At 39.2% G+C, this 25281-nt stretch overlaps 1 protein-coding gene and 2 pseudogenes across 1 annotated transcript; 1 reads left to right on the forward strand and 2 right to left on the reverse strand.

Moving 5' to 3' along the window:
- Positions 1-787: 787 nt before the first annotated feature.
- On the reverse strand, positions 788-3466 carry LOC148728686 (uncharacterized). The gene is made up of 2 exons (XM_088725671.1): positions 2785-3466; positions 788-2523 (listed from the first exon to the last, which is right to left on the reverse strand). Exons 1-2 carry the CDS (start codon positions 3155-3157, stop codon positions 953-955), a joined length of 1944 nt encoding a protein of 647 aa, XP_088581797.1. The 5' UTR covers positions 3158-3466; the 3' UTR covers positions 788-952.
- Positions 3467-9674: 6208 nt separating this feature from the next.
- Positions 9675-11359, reverse strand: LOC111330572 (uncharacterized; annotated as a pseudogene).
- Positions 11360-19088: 7729 nt separating this feature from the next.
- On the forward strand, positions 19089-22198 carry LOC111330571 (uncharacterized; annotated as a pseudogene).
- The last annotated feature ends 3083 nt before the right edge of the window (positions 22199-25281 follow it).

A 25281-nucleotide genomic window follows, 5' to 3' on the forward strand; every position in this document is an offset into this window, starting at 1 on the left:
AGTCCAGCGCTCTATCCATTGAGCTAACCGACTAATACTTCCGACTAATACTTCCACAACTCCAGCCCATGCAGATTTTTTTTGTGTTTAAGGCGGACGGCCGGGCTCCCGAGAGGGTGGTGCAATGCCCACTGACCTACATATCTAGTCCAACCCATGGCTAGATTGCAATGCCTTAGGGTTGGGACTGACTGGGCAGGAGTAAATCAGGTACTCAAGTGACTCAACCGGGGCACTACAGAAGCAGGATTGAGGGACGGATAAACCAAAGGAGGAGAGATGCTGGGCAGTATACAGAACACCGTGCACTACCTTCCAACTGAGGTCGATTACGCGACAATCCAGGTTGAAGAGTGACAGGGAGCGCCACGTAGCAGGCCAGTCTAAGTGCAGAAAGGAAGTTTTGAATTTGTAGATGCAATGCAGTTGAACCATGTTCTCATACTGGGGATGGGGTATAGACATGAGAACTAGTAGAACCAAACACTAAAGAGTTTTTAGATGAGGCAAAAGCACCTTTATGTCCACACCATGCCAACATGAAAGACTGATAGAAGAGTGGCAAGACCCTGTGGTCAAAGGAAAAGGGATGGGAGAACACATCGGGGGGGGGAACACCATAGTACAAACGAAACCAGAAAGACATCAAAGAACACCAACCCGATGGGGAAAAGGGAAACCTCCTGACCCATTGCCTAAGAAGAGCCCACACTTTGTATTTAACGTCAATCACAGAAAACCCACCAAACAAAGGAGATAAAAGATTGAGACACAGCCAGGTCAAAAGCTTATATCCTTCTTGAGTTATCTTTCCTCAAACGCAAAAGTACCACAGTTTGATAAATTTAACTTTAAAGTTGAGAAATAGAATGAAATGGCAATTATCTTGAATTTTAAATAGTAATTACTGATCAAAAGTTGTGATTTTGTTCCTAGAAGCCTAGGGTAATGTTCAAAATGCCCCAAATTCATATGTGACTCCTTCCATCTCGCGAAGGGCTTCTTCCTGTCGAGTGTGCACAAGCTGAAGACCCTGACGACGCTTCTTTTCCTTTTCAGTAACTTGAAGGTCTGCTTTTCGCAAGCGCTTCCTGTCCTTAAGATTAAATGCATGGCTGGTGTATGTACCACCAGGAATGGAAAGCTTTTCCATTATCATTTTCCTGCATTCAGCTCCTTGATGGAAGTGACAAACTGCAGATGCTGCAGCACATCGAATAACTTTAGCCCCATGATGCTTATGTTTCGGGCAACGAACCCAGACCATAGAATTGATGCATTCATTTGGGTTTTGGGTTGTTCCACGAACACACCTCTCAAGGAGCTTAGTGTCACTTAGAGTCATAAATGTGGGCCATAATAGTTCTAGAAAAACCTCAGGTAAACAATCATCTGCTTTATATGTGGATGTTCCTGTGGCCAGATCCTGCTGCCACTTACACCAGGAGCTTTCCCCGGGTGCACAGAAGCAATGTTGCTTAGCAGCATCTCCTGACTTCACACTGTGGTTTAGAATGGCAATAATATTCTTTTTCATTGCATAAACTGTCACATCAACTTCTCGGTCAGATGGATTTACCTTTGAGAGTGTGTTTTGCTGTATAGCAAGGCCATAATATTTCTGAAGTTGCTTGATTTTGCTCTCTGTTAGCCTGCCATGTCCCCCTATCGGTTTGCCATCTTCAAGTTTACCTTTGGTCCTGGATTTCAGATTAAGAAGGTGCTTGCCCATTCTCTTCTGGACATGGCCAACACAGTCCAGCTTAATGACTTTACAATCACCATAAGCATTTTCTACCGCATTGAAGACCTTGCTGTCACCATCTGACACCATCCACTTGTACCGAATATTGTGTAGTTCGACTGATCTGTTCCAAAGAACAACAGCTCCTTCAGCCTCCATGGCTGGTGAGCTTCCAGTAAAATTAATGTCACATTCACCAGATGCAATGTGCTCCCTTCTCCATTCTTCAAATGAGTCATCATTCCCTTCACACTGGGTCTTTTTGCGGGCGCATTTCTGGCAAGCTTTGGATAACACATGGTAATCTAAAACTTCACCAGTGTCCACAGAAATGACAAAAACAACACCAGTTAAGGAGGTAAAGCCTCTCTTGGCCCATGTCCCATCAAAGCTTACAGCAGCATCCAGAGTTTCTGTGCTGCCCAATCCATCATTTTCCTGCAGGATGAGTTCTCGAAGCCTTTGGCCTGCTTTGGTTAGCTGCTCCTTTGCCTCATCTTCCAGGACTAATAAAATTTTATCAACCTGCTGGTAATATGCACATGTGGAGAGACAAGGCATGTTCATGACTCCACAGAATGAGGAAAGCCCATCATAACCAATGCCTGATTCTAAGGAGTGGTAAACAGCTCTCCTGTTGATGTCATATGACTTGCCTCTGTTAGTGATATTTGTTGATGTCAGCAATTGGCTACTTTTTTCACAGGCATTACAGGTAAGTGACAGGTTTGACATCAGTCCTGTACGTCCAGCGGTGTTTTCTTCAATAGTTATATTTGCTGAAAGATAGTAAGAAATAAGTAAGACAAAAAACTTGCAACTGTACCTGAGGAGTATAATTAATTGACGAAGAGAATAATTAATTGACGAAATTATGAAACTGAAACTTCATTAAGAAAACAAGCATATTGTAACCATACTTTTCAATATTGTTAAGGCTCACTTTACCAGTCTTTCGTTCTAACTTTAACTTGCTACTAAAAACTCTACTTTAATCCGCAGATCGTCGTATTTAGGCTCATCCTATTTTATGGACTCACCTTTTTCGCATTTGTGTGCAGAGGAGAGCACTGATGACAAACTCTTTAAATCGACCAGCCTGTATCCACTCGTGTCAACTACAGCTTCGGTTTCTTCAGCCGAGCTGCTAGAAGATTCATCTGAAGAAATTTCAAGTTTCATTTTTTTTCGAGAGGAACTAATCGGTTGATCGCTGTCCTCGCCAGATTCATCTGCCAGTGCATCAGACAGACCAGATCGTTCGAGCGACGTGCCAGGACTTGGCTGATCTATAACTGGTTCTCTCGTTTCTACGGAGGCTTCATCTCTTGATTTCTCCTTTCTGCGTGATCCACCAAATCCTTTACCTCTCCTTTTCTTTCTATAACGGCTCTTTTTTTTGCTTCCAGTCATAATTTCGACAACAATAGCAGTATTTCCAATGTGTTCGATGATTCCCGGTATTTCACCACGTTCAAACGTATCCCAGAGTGCAACTTTTAGCTTTTGGACTCATGTAACAGTCACAGAGATGTCCCCCAAAGCTTCTGTGCCCATTTGGACCTCTTTGGGGAGGGGTAAGAGGTCATAAACGAAAAAAAACAGACAATAACAACTCCCGTTGCCATGGAAATGGTATTTGCGCCTTATACCTGTTGTTAAGAATTGCCCCGTCTCCTCTAAATTGTTGTAAAAATTCGCCCAAAACACTTTGCAATGTTAACTTTATTGGTTAAAGTTTCTAATTTTAAAGAAAACAAAAAAGTCATTTTTTTGGCAAAATTCAGGTAAAACCCCACCTTAAGTGCTTTCTCCTGGTCTAGGGACAAGATGGCGACATGGGTACCAGAGGTGGTAGCGTAGTGAATCTTGTCCCAGGGAAGGGCCACATTCTCCCCAATGAATCTCTTAGGAACTCCACAAGTTTGGTCAGGGTTGACGACCAGGTGAATTACCTGGAAGAGTCGGCCTGCAATAGTCCTCGATGCTACCTTGTAGTCGATGTTCAGGAGTGTCAAAAAATGAATAATCGACAACAAAGTCCCAAAAGTTATGAACCAACAAAGGCTAGAAAGGCGCGGACGGCCAGCAAGGTACCACTAATGTCCCCTTGACATTGCATCTAAACATGAAAATAAGGACTTTTGACAAGAGTAAGACCGGTGGCACAACTAAGCAATTTTCGTGTTGCCAGTCCTCCAGGATTCCAGAATCTAGAAAAATATTTTGAGACTTTCTTGTTGTAGTGGGTGGCAAAGAAATCCACCGTAAATGGCCCCCAAATCACGTCCAGCTGCCGAAAGAACGCGGGGGCAAGCTCCCAATCATCATAATCCACAATCTTGCTGAGGAAATCTGCTTTTTCATTAAGTGATCGTGGCAACTACTCAATGTCTAAATAAATTCCAGCCTTGAAAGAAAACGAAAAAATATTGCAAGCTAGCTTATGCAGATTGAAATTCATGCGGCCAACTTGCACGATCCTAGCCACCACTTAACCCTAGAGTTAGGAAGGAAAGAACTAAACGAACTAAGAACAAACTGAACAGCTAACAGCTCCCGGTAAGTAGAGCTCTCCTGGCATTCTGCTTCTGTAAACATCATGTGAGCATGCACATCTACCCCAGCAATGTGACCTGCACAGGCTGTATTACTAGCATCCAAGTAAATGGATATGAAAGGGGATGCCAAATCTGATACAGATTTGGAGTTAACAGAGCAAAGATTATCCTTCCAAAACTGAAGCTCTACCATGCAATACCTATGAAGAGCAAACACACTGTCCCAGTCTCGGGCAGCCGCTACGGACATCTAGCAATGCCTGGTGATAATCCAGCTAAGATTCCCTAGAACAGGACTCATAGAGATGATCTTACCCACAATGGAGGCCAGGCCTCCAGCAGAAAGTCTAGGATCTTGAAGAGTGTTGTCAATGTGAAGCAAAGCCTTATCTATTCTGGGTTCAGTAATGCTAATTTCTCCTAGAAGCCCGTCCCAAATGATACCAAGCCAAGTGATTAAACGCACAGGATCCCAAACTGACTTATCTTTGTTAGCTAGGAAGCCGACCAAAACCAGATCTGATCTAATGATGCTAGAGTGAATCTCACTTGACAACTTAGTAGATGCGACATTGAAATCATCATCAAGGTAAACAACAGTGTATATACCCTGAGATTGCCAGTGTCTAACTAAAGGTCTGAGTAGCTTGGTGAAGATGTAAGGCGCCGAAGATAAACCGAACGGTAAGATGGTAAACATAAAGAAACTAGGTTTTCCATCAGACATGACCCAGCTAAACCCAAGGAAACGTTGGTGGTCGGGAAAAATATCTAAATGGTGATACCCACTTTTAAAGTCAAACTTAGTGAAGTAACTACCTTTCTCAAAATAATGTAGGCCAACTCTCTAATCTTCAAACTTGAAATTCTGCTTAAAGATATATTGATTGACATATCTCAAGTCCAAAATTAGGCATTTTTTCCCGCAACCCTGGATGGAAAGAGAGAGGGGATTAATAACCCTGAGATAACACTTGGACACTTTACAAACGCTCCTGGAAGTACACAACTCAAGAATCGCCGATTGGATAAAGTCAGAGTGTTTCAAAGCAGGGGATTTATTCTTGAACTCTGCCGTTGTCTGAGTAAGGTAGAAAGGTATCTTGTAGCCCTTTGTAATGCATTCCACGATGAAGGAGAGAGCGTTTATTCTTTCGAAAACTGGACGTGATGTTTTGGTCTACCTTTAACGGGTAAACTCCAGCCGTGTTATCACAACTAGTTTACGGGGTTGATCCCCGAATGCTGTGCTAACTGCTCCTTTGAACCGCTAGCTTACAGGTCCGAATCTGTCATGAAGTCCTTTGCAAGTAGAGCTCCAGTGGCCTCTTTTTCCGCATCTGAAGGAGATGTCTGTTGTAGAAGGCATTTGACAGCCTGAAAAGGAAAAAAACAAGTAACGCGGAAGCAGAGCGACCACCAAAAAAGTTCAAATAAACTAACCGATAAAAGAAAATAAGGTCATAGTAGTAGCAAGTATGATAAATATTGTAAGAAATAGACAACTTTTTTGAGAGACATGTTTCGGCATGCTTATGCCATCTTCAATGAATGAGTAACAGAACGTGAGTAATTATATAACAGACAAGTAGATGAATAAAATATTTACAGTATGATGTAATGCAAAAGCAGGTACTAATCACAAAGTGACACTAAACATCAAAGGTGTGAAATAAAACGCTAGAAAAGTGTTATAATGCTGCAATTGTTTGTTAAGTTCAGGTTTGATGTTATTTAGATAAAAATCTTGTTTGAGTTTTAAATCAATAGAGTTGGTAGCAGAATCCAGAATACTAGAGCAAGAAAGGCAGTATTTGTTCTTACAAGGAGGAGATGTAATGAAATGCTTAAAAATATGCGAGTTTTTATCGCCTTCCATGTGCTCCTTTATCCTAATAGAGAAGTGGCGACTAGTTTCGCCAATATAATGGGAATTACATCCCGCACAAGAAAATTGATAAACTACCATGAAGATTGAGCTTCAAACTAGGAAACAATAATTCCAGAAAGACTGGTATCGGTTAGGGAAATTTCGCCTTACTGCATCAAATTTTAAAAGTATTTGCTCTAGGCAAATAGATTTTGAAGCTCTTGCTACCAGATTGTTAAAGGGAACAACAACACAAACAGCTGCCATGAAGTATGGCTTAGAACATGAGGATAAGTTGCAGAGTTATAAGCTCAAAAGTTTGGTTGGTCTATTTAAAAGTTGGTTTTGTGATTAACGGAAGAGTCCCTCATCTTGGTCGTAGTCCAGATAGGAGGATATTATTATGTCTCTTTATAGAGTTCACCTTGGGGTCTCTTTTAAATTAAATGCTCCATGGCAGAAGAGCTCAAAGATATAAAATACTTGAAAAAAACCCCACAACAGGAGTATACTCACAAAAAAGAGGCATCAGTATTATTTTCAGGTCATGGGCTGTGTGGGACTCACTGGTCAGGGGTGGTCTGACTTTTTTGTTCAGTGTAAAAAGGAATTTCATCATGAACGGATATATTATGATTCTGAGTTTTTCTCAATTATGATTGAAAAACTTAATTTATTTTACTTCTGTTACTACCTGCCTACATTAGTGGCTTCAAAATAGTGAATCCTACAGCAGTCAAGATACAATGGGTGGTTGCTAGTTGTTAGTGTTTCACATCAGATGGTACTGTTGGGAAAAATTGTTATCTTCCATCAAGAATTGCAAAGGGCTTGTACGACTGAGAATGAACTTGTTGAGTTACATGAAAGAAACCTGTTTGACAGCTTTTGATGTACTTTTAGTATAGTGTAATATTTGTGGCAAAATGCAACATACAGCTTTTAACATTTTGAACAGTGTTAAGGATCACAGGATCTGAAATCAATCAAAGAGTTTGATATTTCTCAATACTATAGAAAGTACTCGTCATAGTGGAAGGATGAATTAAAAATACAGCACTGCTAACAATAATAATAATATTTATTGATTCGTATTGCGCAAGTATCAATCCAGAGAAAAAAATTTTTATCTGTGCGTTACTTTGACTCAACAAAATCTAAAAATCCTAAACATATTCCAATTAGCAAAAAGTCTTATTTACAATAAGTACTTAATCTTTAAAGTCCTATATAAAAATCCTTCTTATGAAAAGAATAAAAACAATAAATTAGCTGGGAAATGCCTTCTGGAATATATGAGTTTTAAGAGCCTTCTTGAAACCATTAACTGAAGATATATTTCTAATAAAAAGCGGAAGATCGTTCCATAATTTAGGAGCAGCCCTGTAAACAGATCGATCACCAAGCATGGAAAGAGACTTGCATGGTGGAATGTTAAAAAGTTTGCCGTCATTTGATCTAAGATAGTACCTACCCCCTGTGTCTTTCAGAGATACAAGATCAGAAATGTAAGTGGGAGCAAGTTTATGAATGGCCTTAAAAGTTAACAATGAAGTTTTTAAAACAATTCGATATGCTACGGGTAACTAAAGTAGGTCTCTCAGTAATGGTGTAACATGACAAAATTTACTTTCTTCAAATACAAGACGTGCGGCAGAGTTCTGGACTCTGCAGTTTTTGAATATGATACGCTTGTAAGCCGTATAAGAGGCTATTACAATAGTCAAGGCGGCTAGAAATAAAGGTATGTATCAGAGTTTCCGTACATTTTTTGCTAAGGTACTTCCTTATCCTCCTGATATTATACAAATCATAGAATTCTGCAGAGCATGTTTTCGTTCTGTGATCACCCATTGATAGATTAGAATCAAAACCAGACACCCAGATTGCAAATGGGAGATTGTGGAGTAATGACAGTGCCCAACAGTTGTGCCGATGAAAAGAAGTTCCGTTTTGGCATCAATCATGAGCAACCTGTCTTGAGATATCCACTGCCTGATGTCCTGACTGCAATGTTCGATAGAAACAACTGGATCAGCCTGGCCAGAGTGCGCCGTGGGACTAAACGTGATATATAACTGAGAGTCATCGGCATAACAATGGACAGTTGGGAGGTGCTTCTTCACAACATCAAACAGTGCACTTGCATAAACTGTAAAGAGAAATGGGCCGAGACACGAGCCTTGAGGAACACCATACCGCAGGTGGAACTTATCAGATACAGCTCCCCGAACAGACACTTGCTGGGAACGGCCAGACAAATAAGATCGAAACCAGGGAGGAGCAGTGCCATTCAAAGCAAGTTTATTAATTTTAGTCTGCAACTGATATGGCCAGGTCAGCTCATGTTTGCAAAGAGCATGTTTTATTGACCTTTCTAATTAACAAATATAACATGTTCGATTTCTCAGCCAGTGACTTGGGAAAGACAATCTTAATTCTTGGATTCTTTTTTATTAGAAATTCCAAGGGTGAATTTTGGATCGTTTTAAATAAACTGAAGACATTACACTTCCATGTACTTTGATTTTTTTTTTTTTAGTGTCTGTTTTGTCACAAGAATGATGACATCTCCACGTCTGCCCAAGACAAGAATTTTTGCTTGGAGGTGACAACAACAGGAGCACATCGACTCAAGCGAAATCACCAATATTATCACGAGGTACCATGGGTGAAAAGTTTAATAATGTTACTTTTTCATTCGTTTTGGGAAATTGTACCTGTGTTATATTAAGAGCAGTTTTTCAAATATTTCAGCTACAAGCAAAAACCTTGGCAAGTTTTCTTGTCTAAGTTTGTAGAATATGAGATGATATGCGAGACATTAGGCTGCTACAATAACAGTATTGATGCTAAATTGTAAATAGCATTAAGCTTTTGATCCTTTTTACTTTTTTCAACAGGTCCTGTTGCAGCTGATGTGCACAGACCTGAAATACATTGATTTTGTTGATTGGACTAAAAAGGGTCTTTTTCGATTTAGAGAATTTTTTCCGGACAAATTGTTTTGGAAGGAGAAGGTTCTTAAAGCAAAAGATTTTTTTTGTGCGAGCAATTTTACCTGAGGTTATTGGCCGATGGTACTCGAGACCAGTCACATCTCTGTCAGATGGGTCTGCTACAGAAGAAGGGGGTAAATAAATTTTGTTATTGTAGGGGTGGGGAACATGGGCAAATGGTTGGATGTGATGATGGAAGGTGCAGCTAGCAGTGGTTTCACATTTCGATGTCTAAAATTAAACACATTTCCAAAATCAAATACATGGTACTGTCCAGATTGCCAAAAGCGACGAAAGGGGAAATCTATGCGAAGCGAGTAGGGTGTTATAACATGGGTGGAATCTCAAGTTAAGAATCCTGACAACATTTGAGTCACATTTTCTTTTATTTTTTAAACAGATAAAACCAATATATGAACTTATACATTTTTCTATTGTGAGATTCAAATACAGCTTTTTGTGAACTAGTTAAATTGTTGTATGTATATTTAAGATAAGGCTAATATTAAAGTGTTTAATCAAATGGAACTACTGAGTCACACAAATTCACTAGGGCACAACAACTTGTTGCAATCTTATCTAGGGTAGTTACATCCCCATTGCGTACAGTGACAAAATCAATTGGCTGAGTAGCACTCAGAATGCTATATTTCTTTCGAATATTTCCAATAACCCTCTCCACATGAATGCGAACATTTGCTATCCTGCGGGTTTGCTCCACCTCAATTCCACTGAGTTGCCTTTTCCCTTTTGTAAAAGCGGGCATCTTGATTGTAGAACAAGATAACCCCACTGAATGTTGGATATCAAACCCCCTGTGAGCAAGAATGACATCCCCTTGGTTAAGATGATCTAAAAGTCCGCTATTCTCTGTAAAGTGCCTTGTCACTAACCCTCCCACCCCACCCTTCTGAAATAAAACTCACAGTAACTTGGGGAGTAGTACCTATAAGATACTTCACAGTATCATGGTGTTTGTATGATAAAAAAGGTTTGGGCCCTTGCAAAAGGATTCAAAGGGCGTTCGAGAAATATTTCAAAACAGTCAATAATAACGATACAGTTTGGGCAGTGCTTGCAGAAGTCCATTGGTAGGGTTTTACGAAAAGCATCCCTGTCAGGCCAGATTATCAAAGGTTCAAGCCTACGGTAAAGTACATCTGGAACATGCACAAATGTGCGAGACACAGTGGCCTGACTAATACCCCCAAACCTGTATCCCAAGTCCCTCCCTGTCAAGTCCAACCTTATGCGAATTAACCCAAGTAAAACTTTTTGAAAGGGGCTTAAAATCCCCCTTGATGATTTCAGGTCTGGACTAGAATTTTTAAGAAAATTAAAGAAACGTAACAAAAGTGACCAATTTGACAGCGTGGTGTAAAATAAAAGCTTGTCATTGTCTTCTTTAAAAAAGTCCGCATTGATGGAGTTCATTCTCAGTTTTTCTTTGAGTGAAGCATTTTCCTTCTCTAACCCTGTTTTTTAGGCACAAGTAATTTCCGTTTGGCACTCTTTCACTCTGGGCTCTTCAATATTGGGTGCATCTTCATCTCCATCTTCAATGCCATCTGATGGTTGATGACAGGACACTTCTAGCAGAGCACTAGCACATTCACTCCTCCTTCGCTTTTCAATCCTTCCTTGTGATCTCTCATATCTTTCATTGCTAGTCACTGCATGAAATGCCACGGAAATCATAACCAAGATTCTGATTTGGTGCCCAGTACGGGTTTTCCTTATCATAAATCGATGTCGGTTTTCCCATGTAGATGGGAATGAGATCAAATGAAGACAACACTTAATGCTTTCAATCGTGGGTTTAAAACTGAAGTGTGTGGAATCCAAAGCTGAGTGAAGAAAGTTAAAAATCACCAAAACCAATCATTATGCCTCGTGGATTGTGGTATAAAGTACATTTATACAAACCTGAAATAAAATGGTGCCCACAAACTCTGTGAAATTCACTGAGATCAGCCCCTAGATCTTCTCTTCGGATCCTGGAGAGCCAAGTCGCTCTACGTTCAATGCTTAAAGCTCACTTTTTAGCATTCGATCTGCTGACAATTGCAGGTATGCAAAAATAACTTTTGTCCTTTTCTCTGTTAGAACTGTTTTAGCAACCAAATACTGCACAAAAGTTCACCATAACAGGAAAAATCCAACAATAAATTCACTCCAGCTTCAAGCATGTGCTATTTGATTATGACTGCTTGTCGTCCAGTTCGCGAGTCACATCCATTGGAATGGGTGCAGCAGCAAAAGGCAGTATGGATAAAAGACATGCCGGGCAGATCCAATTAAATTGGTCCATTTGCTGGAAGTGTTTATACTGGCTCAGTATCACTTGATCACATTTCATGTGACACCAAAGTTCACACTGATCGCAACTCAAGGCTCTGTGATTCCCTAGCAATAGTTTTTGTGCAAACAGAAAAGTTTGAGGAGTTTATTATTGGTCTGGAATTAAGTGAAAAGTGACCACTAGTAATGACATGAGCTTGGTGGAAAGTGCTGTCCGAATTAGCGTAGTAGCGAGTCCAGGAGGCAAGATATTTCAGATACTGCTTCCATGTGGGGCAGAAGCAAAATGGCGGATCTGCCTCACTGACTGTTAAAGTTGGAACCTGGGCAAAATATTTTTTCTTACAAAGTAAGAGGTAGCACAGCCCCATAATGAAGCATCGGGAAAACGGTTCGAAGCGATGTTTTGCATTGGAATTAATTTGATACTAGCAGCCATTGAAAGTGGAACAATTTTCTCAAAAAAATTAAATTCTTTAATATGGCTCGTTTAACATGAACTCTCAGATTATGTATTTGCTTGCCCTTTTCTAGGTCCTTCTTCGTGAACTGATCCCTACTGCTTAGAAATACAGGTATAGCTAATTCACACCCAGTGAGGGTCAAGAGGTCTTGGATGGTAAACCCTTTATCAGCAAGGATTTGATCCTCAGGTTCCAACAAATTCAATAAGCCACACCTTTTCACAAGTTCCTTATCTGAGGTGGAGCCTTCAAAAAGATCACTGACATGGATGACCTCACCACTTGGGGACATAACAATGTTCCCTTTGGATGTAGTGTGACTTTTGTAGGACGAGTAGAACTGGCTGCTGAGGACTAAACTTGATGGTGCCTCTGTCTTGATTTCTGAATAAATAAATAAATAGAAATAAATGACAATTAATGTAGCACCCTATCCAAAAGCTCTAAGGCACTTCACAATCAAGGTAAAAAGTATAATAATAATCAAATGTAATCATTCATTAAAATAACGCTTATAAAGATAAGTTTTAAGACTACGCTTAAAAGTGTTAAGATCTATACTACATTTTATGGTTTCAGGAATGTCATTCCACAGCTTAGGTGCAGAGACAGAAAAGGCGTGATTGCCATAAGATTTCAACTTGGAGCGAGGAATCACTAACAAGTTGTTACTCGATGATCGCAAAGACCTAGTAGGCTTATAAGTTTCTAACAAGTCACTGATATAACTAGGGCATAACTTATTTGTAATTTCTCATCAAGGTTGTTGTCATCAATATACTGCACAAGTTGTACTGCAACCGATTTCTCAATCAGTTTAGAGACGAATGGAAGGTTAGAAACAGGACGAAAATTCTTAAAATCTTCAGTATCTAAATTAGTCCTCTTTAACAATGGAATAATCAAGGCAGTTTTGAGTGAGTTTGGTATGAGAGCCTCGTCTAAGGAACGATTTACAATTATATATCAGTTATCACTGGCAGCAACGTTGGTAAACATTTAGTTAGCACAGAGAGCAAAATTCGTGGCTGCCATCATGGCGCCTGTCACATTAATGATTCCTCGACACCTTGGGTAACACTCTGACATGTGTTTCTGGATTTTTTGCCTTGAAGGCCAAATCGGTATGGTACCAAACACAAAATACAAGAAATTTGACCAAGAAAGAATTACACTCTCACTGTTGCAATAGAAATATCAAATTTGTCAGCCAATTCTTGGTTACCCATATGGTGCGCATTATAGGTTTTGTTTTTCCTTCTTTTTTCCTTATTACTTCGTAACAGCGTAATAGTTTTTTACTTTCTTCTTTTGTTTGATGACTTCCTTATTTTCTCCTTTCCCTCAACTTCCTTGTTTTATCCTTTCTTTGTTTTTTACTGGAAAAATTTCGAATAGTAGAAAAGTACCCGTAACGTAATAACGAAAAATTTCCATGACCAAGAAGTTGCCTGTAATAATGGAATAACTAAAACTTTCGGCAAGTGTAAAAGTACCCGTAATAACGTAATAACCAAAAATCTACGCGAGGGGTGGAAAATTTGCCCGTAATAACGTAATACGAAAAGTTTCCACAACTGAAGTAGTTGCCCTTAATAATGTAATAACGAAAACTTTCGGCGGGTACAAAAGTACCTGTAATAAAGTAATAACCTATAATCTACGCGATGGGTTCGAAAATTTGCCTGTAATAACGTAATACGAAATATTTCCACTACTAAAAAAGTTGCCTGTAAGAATATGATAAGGAAAACTCTCGGCAAGTGTAAAAGTACCCGTAATAACGTAATAACCAAAAATCTACGCGAGAGGAGGAAAATTTGCCCGTAATAACGAAAAATTTCCATGTCCAAAGAAGTTGCCTGTAATAATATAATAACGAAAACTTTTGGCAAGCATAAAATTCCTGTAATAGTGTCATAAGGAAAAATCTACGCTAGGGGGGAGGATTTGGTTAAAGGTGGAGCAGAGAAAGTTATCGTAACAAGGTAATAACTTGGAAAGTACCCGGCCGTAATAACGTAATAACGAAAAATCTACACCAGAAGAGAAGGCTTTTTTTAATGAAAGATTTCCACGAACAGGGAAAATTGTCATAACAATGTAATAACAAACAAAATAGAACTACTGGGACGTATTGCACAATGCAAGTAATAATACACACATACTGAACAATATTTCCGTTAAAAGCCTCCGATTTAATGCTGTGGCTATATAGCAAGTTTTTCAAAATACTAAATGGCCGGCATGCCGGTATTTTCAATAAATGTCACAAATTGCATAATTCCAAGTAAACCAAACAATAATACATGTCGAGTGAGAAGAATCAAGCGATCCTTTAATGCTTTGCTACTTTTGTATCCTCTGTATTGAAACATCAGGTATATACGCGAGTATTTAAGTCCCCTCAATGGGCAGATAATCCACTAAACACAATCAGTTATAATTTTTTTGGGAGCAAAGGAATTTTGTTTGATTGGTGACAGAGCTGAGTGTATGAATTGCGACGTTTGTTCTGCGGCCATTGTGTTGAAGCCATCAGGTAGTTTGCCATCAGGATTATAGTGGATTTTACACTTCTTATCTTTGTGATTTCGAATGTACAATTTGTCAATAACTTTCACCACAAGTTGCCACACTTTATCCAAAGAACTTGGAAATAATAATGCCCTGCTTGCGGGAATCTTTAAAACGGGAAATATTTAAATGTGGGAATCTTTAAAAGCGGGAATCTTTTAAACGGGAATCTTTTAAACGGGAATCTTTAAAAGCAGGAATCTTTAAAAGGTTTCTGGAGACAGAAGGCTGGAAAGGACGGCAGCCGTAAGCGCTAAATGAGGAAATTTCACCGCCTCAATGGGGAAACACAGCCCTTAGAAGCAAAGGGGCATGAGTGCTGAATGCATTATAGGCTGCAAAGACATGTTGATGACTATTTCGTATGAAGAACATTTTCGTAAATTGAATCGGCCATGGAAAATAAATAAGAAAGTTTGCTTCCAAGGTTTTGAGCGAGTCATCAACATAAACAGAGTCATCTACAGCAATTGCTACTGCAGGATGGTCCAAAGTGTGTGTCTCGGGAAGCAAGAACTTACTGGGAGCAAAATGAAGCAGCAATGTTTCCAAAAAGATGCCTAAATTAATGCATGTCAGGTTCTGTTGAAGTGTCAAAGCTGTAACCAATGTAAATAATGACCTTCTTCAAATTGCCAAGTGGTGCTCAAATAATTATCTTCTATTGAACCCAAGTAAAACAAGAATGCTGGTGTTTGGGAGCAGACAAATGCGCTCAAAGTTAGGCCACTTTTCGCTAAAATTCATAGGAAGGGAACTCTTCTCTGTCAACAGTGTTAAAGACTTAGGCATTTATTTACACTCTAATTTGACCTTTGACGAACACATAACCGAAACTGCATCATTTTCTTCCTGTAGGCATAGACTCAGTCAGGTTAATCATACCAAACCTATTTTTAAAAAATATAATCCTCTTCTTACGATTATTAACTCTTAAGTTCTTAGCAAATTGTCTTATTGATGAAGTGTACGAGTACCTCTCCAAGGGCAACATAACGAAATTACAACGCATACGGAACTTCACCTGTCGCATTTTTGTGGTGCGCGTAAATACAACCATGTTAAGCCTCAACTGGCTCCCAGTGGCAGCTAGAATCATATCTTCGCAACGCCATAATGATTTTTGCTAGCCCCTTTACTTGAATTTTCTTTGTTCTGATCCTCTTATGGAGTTGAGCAACGCTATTGTTATTGAGATCTTCCTCATTGTGATCCAAAGCTGCATTAGAAGGGCTTGGTTCTTGGTCAGATGGTTCCACAAAGGTTACTTGTGATCATTGCCTCTTCTTTCTTGATTGAACAATTCCTTCATTCCAGTAGCAATCCCATTTCTTTTCATATGTTCTCTTCTCTCTCTCATGGCCTTGCAAAGACAGTTGTCGCTATTCCAGAAGTAGAACATCTCTAGCAGCATCCCACTTATTAGACTTCTGAAAAAAAATTCTTTTTCCGTCATCATTATTTTTTCTACACCTTGCCCTGTGAACTGCTTAATTGATGAAAATGTTTTGATGACAAGTGGCACATGGTAGGTTAATGAATGCATACAAGGTGTGACTCTGTCCTTTCCATATTTTATCTTTTCGTTAGCAAGTGAACAAAAGAGATTTATGAATTTCTTCCCCCTTTCTGAGACCTCAAGGTACTGTTCAGCATTTGTGTTGTAATCATTTATGATTTTGTAGAGATCATTCAATTCAGACCACAGCTGAATTACAACATCTTTTGTTTCAGGGAAGAGGATATCTTTTTGTTGCAGTTGTGCTGGCAGAAATTCCATAAGCTTTTTTTTATCTGATCCAATTAGACTTGTCCAGTCATAAGATCCACTTCCTTTCCCATCTGCATTCTTCTTTTCCCAGATGGAGAAAGGAATTCCAATATTATTTATAGCCTTGACAAGGGACTCTAGGTACACACCTTTCCTCTCTCCTCTTCCCTTTCTGAGGTCAGCATTGCTGTCCATTTCCATAACTTCAGTTGTTAAGTTTTCAAGTAGACGGTCTGTTATTCTCATCACCAGGTGGAGTTCATCCAAAATGACATGGTCTAGTTCAATATTTAAAAGGGGCTGGTTTATAACAGAAAATTTCTGGAGGGGTAGCATTGATTTAATATTGGACAGAGTCCTTTTTATTTCTGTAGAGAGGTAGTGCTTGATTGGTTTTTCAGTGTTCCAACTTGTGAATAAGGCACCAAGCATAGGTAGATGTGGCACCACTAAGACCCATGGCCATGAGAAGAAACTTATAATCTCCTCCCAGAAACATTTCAATTTTCACTTCTTTCCCATCAACCTCAATTGAGCCAGCTTCCAAAGTAGTGTTGATTTCATTGATGGCTGATCTGAAAGAGTTTACCATGGTGTCATACTTTTCTGGGCCATTGACAATTGCTATGGTCCTGTTGCCTCTAGAGGACATCACCTTTTCACCAGTTTGAAGAAGAAAGAAGGAGAGGATCATGAAATTAGTGCTCCTGGACATTTTTGCCCCATCGCGACTGATCTTGACTTTCACAGGTTCATTTAGGTCATAATGTGGATTATTTTTTAAAAGTTCTCTCCCATGTTCAACCAGTGCCTCAGAGACAGATATCAGGACACCTGGGTACTGGCCAGGAACAGGTTGAATTGTGCAAATCTTGTTAAGTTCATTTCGCTTTTGTTTGACTAAATAAGACTTTGGGAGGTCATCACACATCATTGTAAGTTTGTGATAAAGTTCATCACTTGCACAGAATTTATCTAAGAGAAAGAGGACTTGTTCCAGTTTTTCATCTTCCTCATTTGTAATGCTGGTTGGTGTGGGTGTGGGTACGGCAGACTTTTCACTGTCAAAATGAAGCGTATATGGTGTGCCATGTTTGGCATCCGCACCTTTGAGGCAACTCAATTCCAATCCATACGACTTCAGGAACCAAAGTGCCACTGCTGCTCTACTTTTAGTGCTTTTAGTTGCCTGAACCTCTGCCTTTGGCAAAGATCACCCAGCTTCTTCCCAGTGCACCCCACCTCCCCCAGCCTCTCCTTGAGCCTATTTATGTGCTGAGACAACTCATCGCTTTATCCTCTTAATTAAGTTATTTCCTCATCTTTTTCCTTCAAGTGCTCGTCCGTTTCTTTCAGGGCTTCATTCATTTCTCTCACTAGTTCTTTCTTTTGATCTTCCAGGTCTTCAATTTCTTCCTTCCACTCGTGAATCTCTTGTCTTGAGCCCATAAGTTCTTCTTCAACACCTTTGAGTGATACAAGTTCATGTTCAGAACTGCTAACTTTAAGACTTTGTTGATTGAGTTGATTCCTTTCTCGACTATTCTTAGCATTTCTGTACTTGCTTCTTACTGACCCGGCTTGTTTTGACAAGTTGTTATTGATTTGTTGCCCTGACTCTTGCCTTATTCGGGCACAATGCCCAGGATCAAATCATTAACAAGAGTGATGTAGTTATGAGTGTTCACTTCAGGATCGCTCTTGTCAACATTGTCATGCCATTCTTTTAAGAGAAAATACGGTATCTCGACTGACAAGGCAATCTGACATTCGTCAACATCCTCTCGTCTGCGATAATTTTTTGCTGGGCTGCTAATTCGAAGATTAGCTGCAGCTTTTTGTTGCTCACGATCACTTAATAAATCAGACATGGTTTGAACTTAAAAACAAGTAAAGAAATGCGCTGCAGATGCTATAGTAATGCCGTAATATTTAAATGTTAATTTCCAAGCAGAAATACAATCACGCACGTGGGCCACGCTCGAAGGTACTGAGATGGGATCTTGGGTATTGTAGACAGTGGACTGCTGTTTTTAAGACTAGCGTACTTCCACATGGAAATGCCTCGTTATCGCTATATTCCTAAAATGGCTTCCAAAACAAAGAAGGAAAAGTGCCGATACGGCGGACGTTTTCTATATTTTTTTTCAATGTTAGGACGCGTCTCTTAGGGACATGTTGGATAAATAACTGGATTATCACTCTTCTTATGCGTTGATTTCGAACTTTTTAGTCCATATACAGGAAATTTCTGGTGGTTATTGAAAGTTTGTTCTTAGACGATGATGTGGAGAGCGATGGAAAGTGAATTTATTCAAGGTTTGATGTCCAAATTTGAACATTCCTCAGGTAATATTTGACGACATTTGAGAACTTAAGAGACAGTTTGGGTCTCTTTTGGGTCTCTTTTGGGTCAAATCTTGAACATCAATTGTCCGAAGTTTTCTTTTAAAAATCAACCACCGGACAATATTTTTAGTATCACATGGATGTCCTCTTTGTTTTAGGAGCAATGGAGGATGGTCATCCTCTTTTACAGGTCAGTAATTCGGATATATATTTTTTATCCTATACATTTCTTTGTAATCGTTTCTCCGCCATCTTTAAAGGCTTGGTGAGGTGAAATATGATCAATGTCCCCGATTTCTGGTAATGGGAGTCAATGGTCAAGCAGTCCATGTCCATAGTTGATCTGAAACACTTCTAAGGACTGTGCCACAAACATATTACCTTAGTGCGGACTTCTTCGGAAAACTACAGTGTGTCGTTTTGTGATTTGTCAACAAGGCAGGAATAAAAATAAATTTCTATATACTTGTTCTATTTTTTTACTCCAATACACCGAATGCAAATATGGCGGACCACTCGTGCGGTCCGGGCCGACTTGTGCGAAGTCGAGGCTAGTTAGGCCATGGCTTTTCCCTGTTGTTTTGGTTGTCACGAATGGCTGCAAGTGTGCTAACCCAGGACGCTATTCCGGGAGCTTCTCTCGCTGGAAGAGAGCCTCGGGCATTAAAATGCGAAGAACTTTGTGTTTGGCTCAAATGTAGAGGCGATTTATTGGAGGGGTTGAAAACAAAGGCAGTGCTAGTGAAGAGGTTAGGCGCAACATTGCTTCGTGTTTCACTATGACTTTTCAAAATATCACACCAATACATGTGAAAAATCAGATTTTACGAGCTAAAAATAGCTTTCTCTTCGCTTTTGAAGGGTCGAAGAGTATATCAGAACTGGCCGAGTCGAAAATATAGTTGATCCAGATCCTCACAATTTGTATACAAAGCACAAAGAACGCCAAAGAGCGAGTGAAGACAACATTTCGGGTGCTGCTAATGCACCGCAGCCAAACTACCCTTCGGATGGCTGGTCTGGTGATATAAAAAAGAATGCCTTTTTCCACACATGCCAAGATGAAAAATCATATCGCAAAGTCAGGGAAAAAGATTAATTCAAGTAAAAGTCACTCAGTACCGACTAGTGTGCGAAAAGCTACAACATTTTTGAACGACTAATATTTAAAGAACTTGTCAGCAGCAATAATACTTATTTCTATTTGCGCTGTCATTGCCACCACAGCTTTAGCGAAAATGATCCTCCCCACAACTTGAAAGTTGCATTGTGCATTTTTAGTTGAGAGTTCAAGAATGCCTCTTGTTCTTGTGTTGCTGGTCAGGTCGGGTTAGGCAACCATATGTTGGCTCTTTTGTTAAAATTATTCAGTTTTCATTGTACGAGTGTAAAAGTGTGACTGACCTTGAAAACGAAGACGACATGCAGCCAAAACAGATCTGCACATCAACTCTGCAGCAGTGCCATCGCAAGGGAAGAGGAGACTGTATAAATCCACAACCAGTGATGGAAGTGCAACTCCGTTAATGTTTTTAAAAATCATTTAAGGACCAAATTACTCAAAGAGTTGTAATTTTATATATATATTTGTATACTTTTATTTTTCTTTTAGAACATTCAGATTTTAAAACATCTTTAATTGTAAATAGGATTTTTTAATTGTAATAGGATTATTTTTATAACATTGTCTTTGAAAGCCCTCTTGGGGAAAGTCAATAAAGTATGTATGTATGTATGTATGTATGTATGTTTTTATGTTTGTTTGTATGTATGTATGTCTGTCTGTCTGTCTGTCTGTCTGTCTGTCTGTCTGTCTGTCTGTATGTATGTATGTATGTATGTATGTATGTATGTATGTAAGTAAGTGATGAGTTGGTGACCAAAACAAGCTTAGAGTTAGACAAACAATCATCATCCAGAGACGCTGGTGTGAAATGCCTTTTGTACGAGGCCCGAAATAGCCTTAAGGGTCAGCAGGTATCTGAATCAAAACTATTGGAACGGTTGAGAGAGCTTAACCCTAAAATGGCTTTATCAAAGATTATGACAGCAAGAACTGAGTCAACTACACTTTTCCCGACAAAATTTGGAAAAAGTCCTCAAAGGATCCTTTGCCAGTTCCCAAGTAACCATGACTGAAGATAACTTAAAGCGTTTTGTGACATTTCATCTGTCAACAGGTCAGATTCAGACAATCATGTTAATGATTCTCATTTAGCGGTTTTTCCCAGATTTCCCATCGTGGCTTTGCATGAACAGTTTCAAATACCAACTGAGATTTCTGGAGATGAGAGATGCTTACTAGAAAAGATACAAGTGGATATTGATAAGCTAAATGAAAACACGGGAACAGTCAACTTGCCAAAAATGGAAGGATGAAAGAAAATTTACGTTCACGCCTCAAATTTTGGCCTTATTTTAGGGCAAGGAAACAAAGCCATGAGACCCTAGTAAAAAATCTACTTAACCTAAAACCTTTTTCTTAAAGGTGTACAAATCATAGTCTCAAATACGAGCCATTTGCCATTGAACAGTACCAGAAACACAAGATGTCAATTCGAAGGCCTGTCAAGATACTTAAGTTAGGACTTGTTATTAGCCTAGATTCTCCCTAGTTGAGTGCATCACTTGATGCTAAGGTAGTTGATCCAGGATGCAATGATCCGTTTGGGCTTTCTGAAGTCAAGTGCCCAGAGACAAAATATCTGGTTACTCCCTTGGACGCCTGTTCTGATGGTAATTTTTTCATGGAAGAGGTTGATGGAAAGCCAAAGCTTAAGAGGACACACAAATATTACTCTCAAGTCCAGGAGTTGATGGGAGTAACTGGTGCCAGGTGGTGTGATTTTGTTGTATATACCAGCAAGGGAATGAGTATTGAGCGCATTCCATTTAATCATCAGTTTTGGAATGAGTTAAAAGGAACACTAAAACTGTATTGCTTCGAACACTTTTTAGCTTTAGCAGCAAGGGAACCTTAATTTGACCTTTACTGCAGCATGTGAAATGAGCAGATTCAATTTAAAATGAAAAGTTAATGTCACTGTTAAATATAGTGTCTATGTACTAGTTATGCCTAGCTTCTATTTTAGGGTCTGTAACATTCTGAGACATAGTCAGCTGGTGCCAGACTGCTTTACTGTGTTTAAGCCAAAATGAAGTCATACACAGTGAACACATATGTCGTGTCTAAAATCATAGAAATGGAGGAAATTTGTCATTTCTGGTAGACAGTAAATTTAACAAGAGCTTCTGATTATGTCACAGACTGCTTCAGACCATTATGGAAAAAAGCACTACTCGTGGTAATATTATTATCTTTCAAGTCCAAAAAGTCAAGCTGATGATGGAAAAAATATCAATATTTCATAAATATACTACTGTTTCAGTCTGAATATGGATATAATTTTCCAAATTTCTTAAGCTTAAAAAGTTTAGGGAGTTGGAAAAAAAGTTTGTCAACGTATAGAAGTAAATAACCTAACGGTTAACGTTCCATGTACAATAATTTGTTTAAACCCTAAGGATACTTGAGATGGCAACTCATTGATGTTCTGTCAGTTCTTGTGGCTTTCAACAATAAATTACAATGTGAATCAAGGACAAAAATATTTGTCATACTTATCCAGAAATAAGTGCTTCCTGAATATTGCACAGAAAAGCACACACACTCAACATCAGGTTAACGACTCCGAATAAACTTAATGGTACAACTCTTTGTCAGATACGGAAGTTCTTAATCTTGTTTATTGCTCTTTCCACATGAATCCTTAGGCTTGCAGTTTGCTGTGTCCACACTACATCTTCTGATGACATTTGGCTGTCTCCTCCGAGAAATGGTGGGATGTTAAGGGTAACACCCAAAGGTAAAATATCTTGGATCTGAAATCCTTTGTCAGCCATGACTGAGTCACTATCATCAAATGCTTGTGACAGTAGCCCACTTCGCACAACAATATCCCTGTCAGAAATACTGCCTTTGTATAATTGGCTCACAAAAGTGATGGCACCACTTGGAGAAATTCCTACTAGTCCTTTTAATGTCACATGATTTTTGTAGGAGCTGACTAGTTCGGAATTCAAAAGTGGACTAATTGGCATTTCACAAAACACTTCTGTACAGTCAATTATGATTCTTGTAGTGGGAAATTTTTCCTTAAATTCAAGAGGCATGGTATGTTGTACAACAGCTTTAGATGGCCAAATGCAGATTTGTCCAAATTTCAAGTACATGAAATTAATCCACTAGATAAAACTTCTGCTCACTGTTAACTGTGCCACACCATATAAGTTTGCTAGATGTCGCTCAGAAAATCCTCTCCTTAAGCAACACAGAACAATAAAAAATTCTTCCAAAGGCCTAAGTTTTCAGTGGTGTCCTTTCTTGGTTGTCGGTGCATTTTCCTCGTCGTCAGATTCAGAGTTGTAAAACTCTTCACCAACGTCTGAGCTGATCCTGGAGCGAATGTTTTCACAATCCTCACCAGGATTGAAAAATTCAAAAATACTTATGAGAGTGGCATGATTGGGAAGGTCAGTATGAAAATTAACATCTGCATCGGACTTAAAGCAAACAAGAGAAAATAAAGGAGAAGGCATTGTCTCCTGGTGCTGTTTCTTTTCAGTAATCTTTCTTTTCAGTTCCTCGTTCTTCTCTCGAAGGATCGCAAGCTCTTTTTCAGATTGTAAAAGTCTCGCCTCAAGATCCTCAACTTTCTTTCCTTGATCCATTTCCACGTTGCTCTCAACGCTGATATCGGGTTCATTTGTTTGGTTGCCTCCACTTGCACTGGGAAATATTTCTTTTGAACTTTCAATAGCTGAAGACGCCATGTTCATTTCAGAAGTGTCGGATATAAACAAGTGCTTCTTCGAAGTCAAGGGCAGCCTTTCAGTTGGTGCTTTTCATTTCCTTGGGAATGGAAGAGACCAAGAAAATCTTGACGGTACACAGCCATCCACAAGATAAGTTCGTCCAGCGAGCGACTTTCTAAGATCTTCTCGTCTAAAATGCAAAGAGCAAACTTTCGTGTCTTGAGTGATCTGCCAGTTCTTTCCTTCGTCTCGTCGGATTGCATGAATCCACCTCTTCCTCAGTAAAGATTGATTTGGAAACTCAAAAAAAGATATTTCTTTCCCATTGGCGATTTTACACCTTTTTGGTTACATTCAGGGACACAGCGATGAGTGGGTATCGCGAAAATAAGTACGACTACGCTCAATGTTTGCAAGTTTCTACTGATGCTAGTGGCTTGTGACGATCTGTTACGGTGTGTAACGGCCAGTTACTACTCGTGACGGCTTGTTACACCTTGTTACAGTGTGTAGTAGCTTCTGACGATCTGTTACAGTGTGTAAGAGCCAGTTACTACTTGTGACGACTTGTTATGGCTTGTTAGTGCTTGTTACTGCTTGTTACTGTGTGTAGTAGCTTTAGACGATCTGTGACAGTGTGTAACGGCCAGGTACCACTTGTTACGGCTTGTTACTTTGTGTAGTAGCTTGTGAAGGTCTGTTGCCGCTTGTTATGGTATATAATAGCTTGTTACGGTATATGACGGTGTGTTACGAATTCTTATTATCTGTAACTATATTAATGTACTGGCCAAGAGTTGTTTGAGTCACGTTCTCATGTTAGGACCTTGTCTGATTGTTCTGCTTTCTCTGTTATGTGTTACGCGAAGTAACGTGTGACTTTTTTTAGGCTGGGTTGCACGAAAAATATATCGGGCATGGTATATTTGTTTGATACAGAAGAAAGAGACAGTTGTTTACCTCTTTTCCAGACAAAGAGTGCAGTTGTGTTAGTACTTTGACTAAATTTAGAGGGGGACGGCTTCTCTCTGATTGCAGAACTCAGCCCGAGGACACTTTAATTACGTCGCAAGCAGGTTGTGTTCCCTACAGCACTGTATGCATCGGTCGTGATCCGAAGCGATATGACATGTTTAATGAAATTTCACCTTTCGATGTTGTTGTTCCCCTTTGCCTCTGGTTGTTGTGGAAAAAAAAATTGGTGAAGAACATTTGCTTTTTGAGTGGTATTTGGCCAATCGTATGGACTAATAAACGTATTCTTTAGTGCAAAGGAGGACGCAAAGGGGACCGTCTGTGCATTATATCAATGTACATATTGTTATGAAGATGTTTTCAGTGAAAGGTAAAATAAAAAATAATCAGTTTTTAGGGTAACTTTCAACTCAGTGTTTTGTGTACCAACCACAATGGTTAAGGCAATTGTCTGGTAATAAAGCGTTGACTAAAGAGCGACTATATACTTTGGTTTCAGCGAAAGCATTTGATCCAGTTAACCGATATCTTTGAACGAAAAGCTAAAAATAAACTAGGATACTGGAGAAAATCGAAGCTGAATGAATTGTGTCTCAATGAAATGTTTGAGTTTCTTTCGACCAAAATTTTCTGGAGCTGGTCTTCTGAGAAATTTGCGAAACTTGCAACTTGTGAGTTTTTTTTCCACTTTGTTTTTTCTTATGGTAGGAGTAGGACCTAAAAGGTCAATGTACATGTTGTATATAGTTTTTTTTCTTTTTGATAAATTTATTTAAAGCATTGTATTACGTTTCCATAATAAAATAAAACCAACTAGACACACGCACAAATACCTGTAGAGATAGAAAAAATTTC

The sequence above is a fragment of the Stylophora pistillata genome, chromosome 6, assembly GCF_964205215.1.
Source record: "Stylophora pistillata chromosome 6, jaStyPist1.2, whole genome shotgun sequence".
In the NCBI taxonomy this organism is placed as follows: Eukaryota; Metazoa; Cnidaria; class Anthozoa; order Scleractinia; family Pocilloporidae; genus Stylophora; species Stylophora pistillata.

Bases quoted from the DNA above. Each gene is read 5' to 3' on its own strand.
- LOC148728686 (XM_088725671.1), bottom strand. From the start codon at position 3,157: ATGACTGGAAGCAAAAAAAAGAGCCGTTATAGAAAGAAAAGGAGAGGT. The intron at 2,524-2,784 runs GTGAGTCCATAA...ACTATCTTTCAG, and splicing joins TGCACACAAATGCGAAAAAG to CAAATATAACTATTGAAGAA.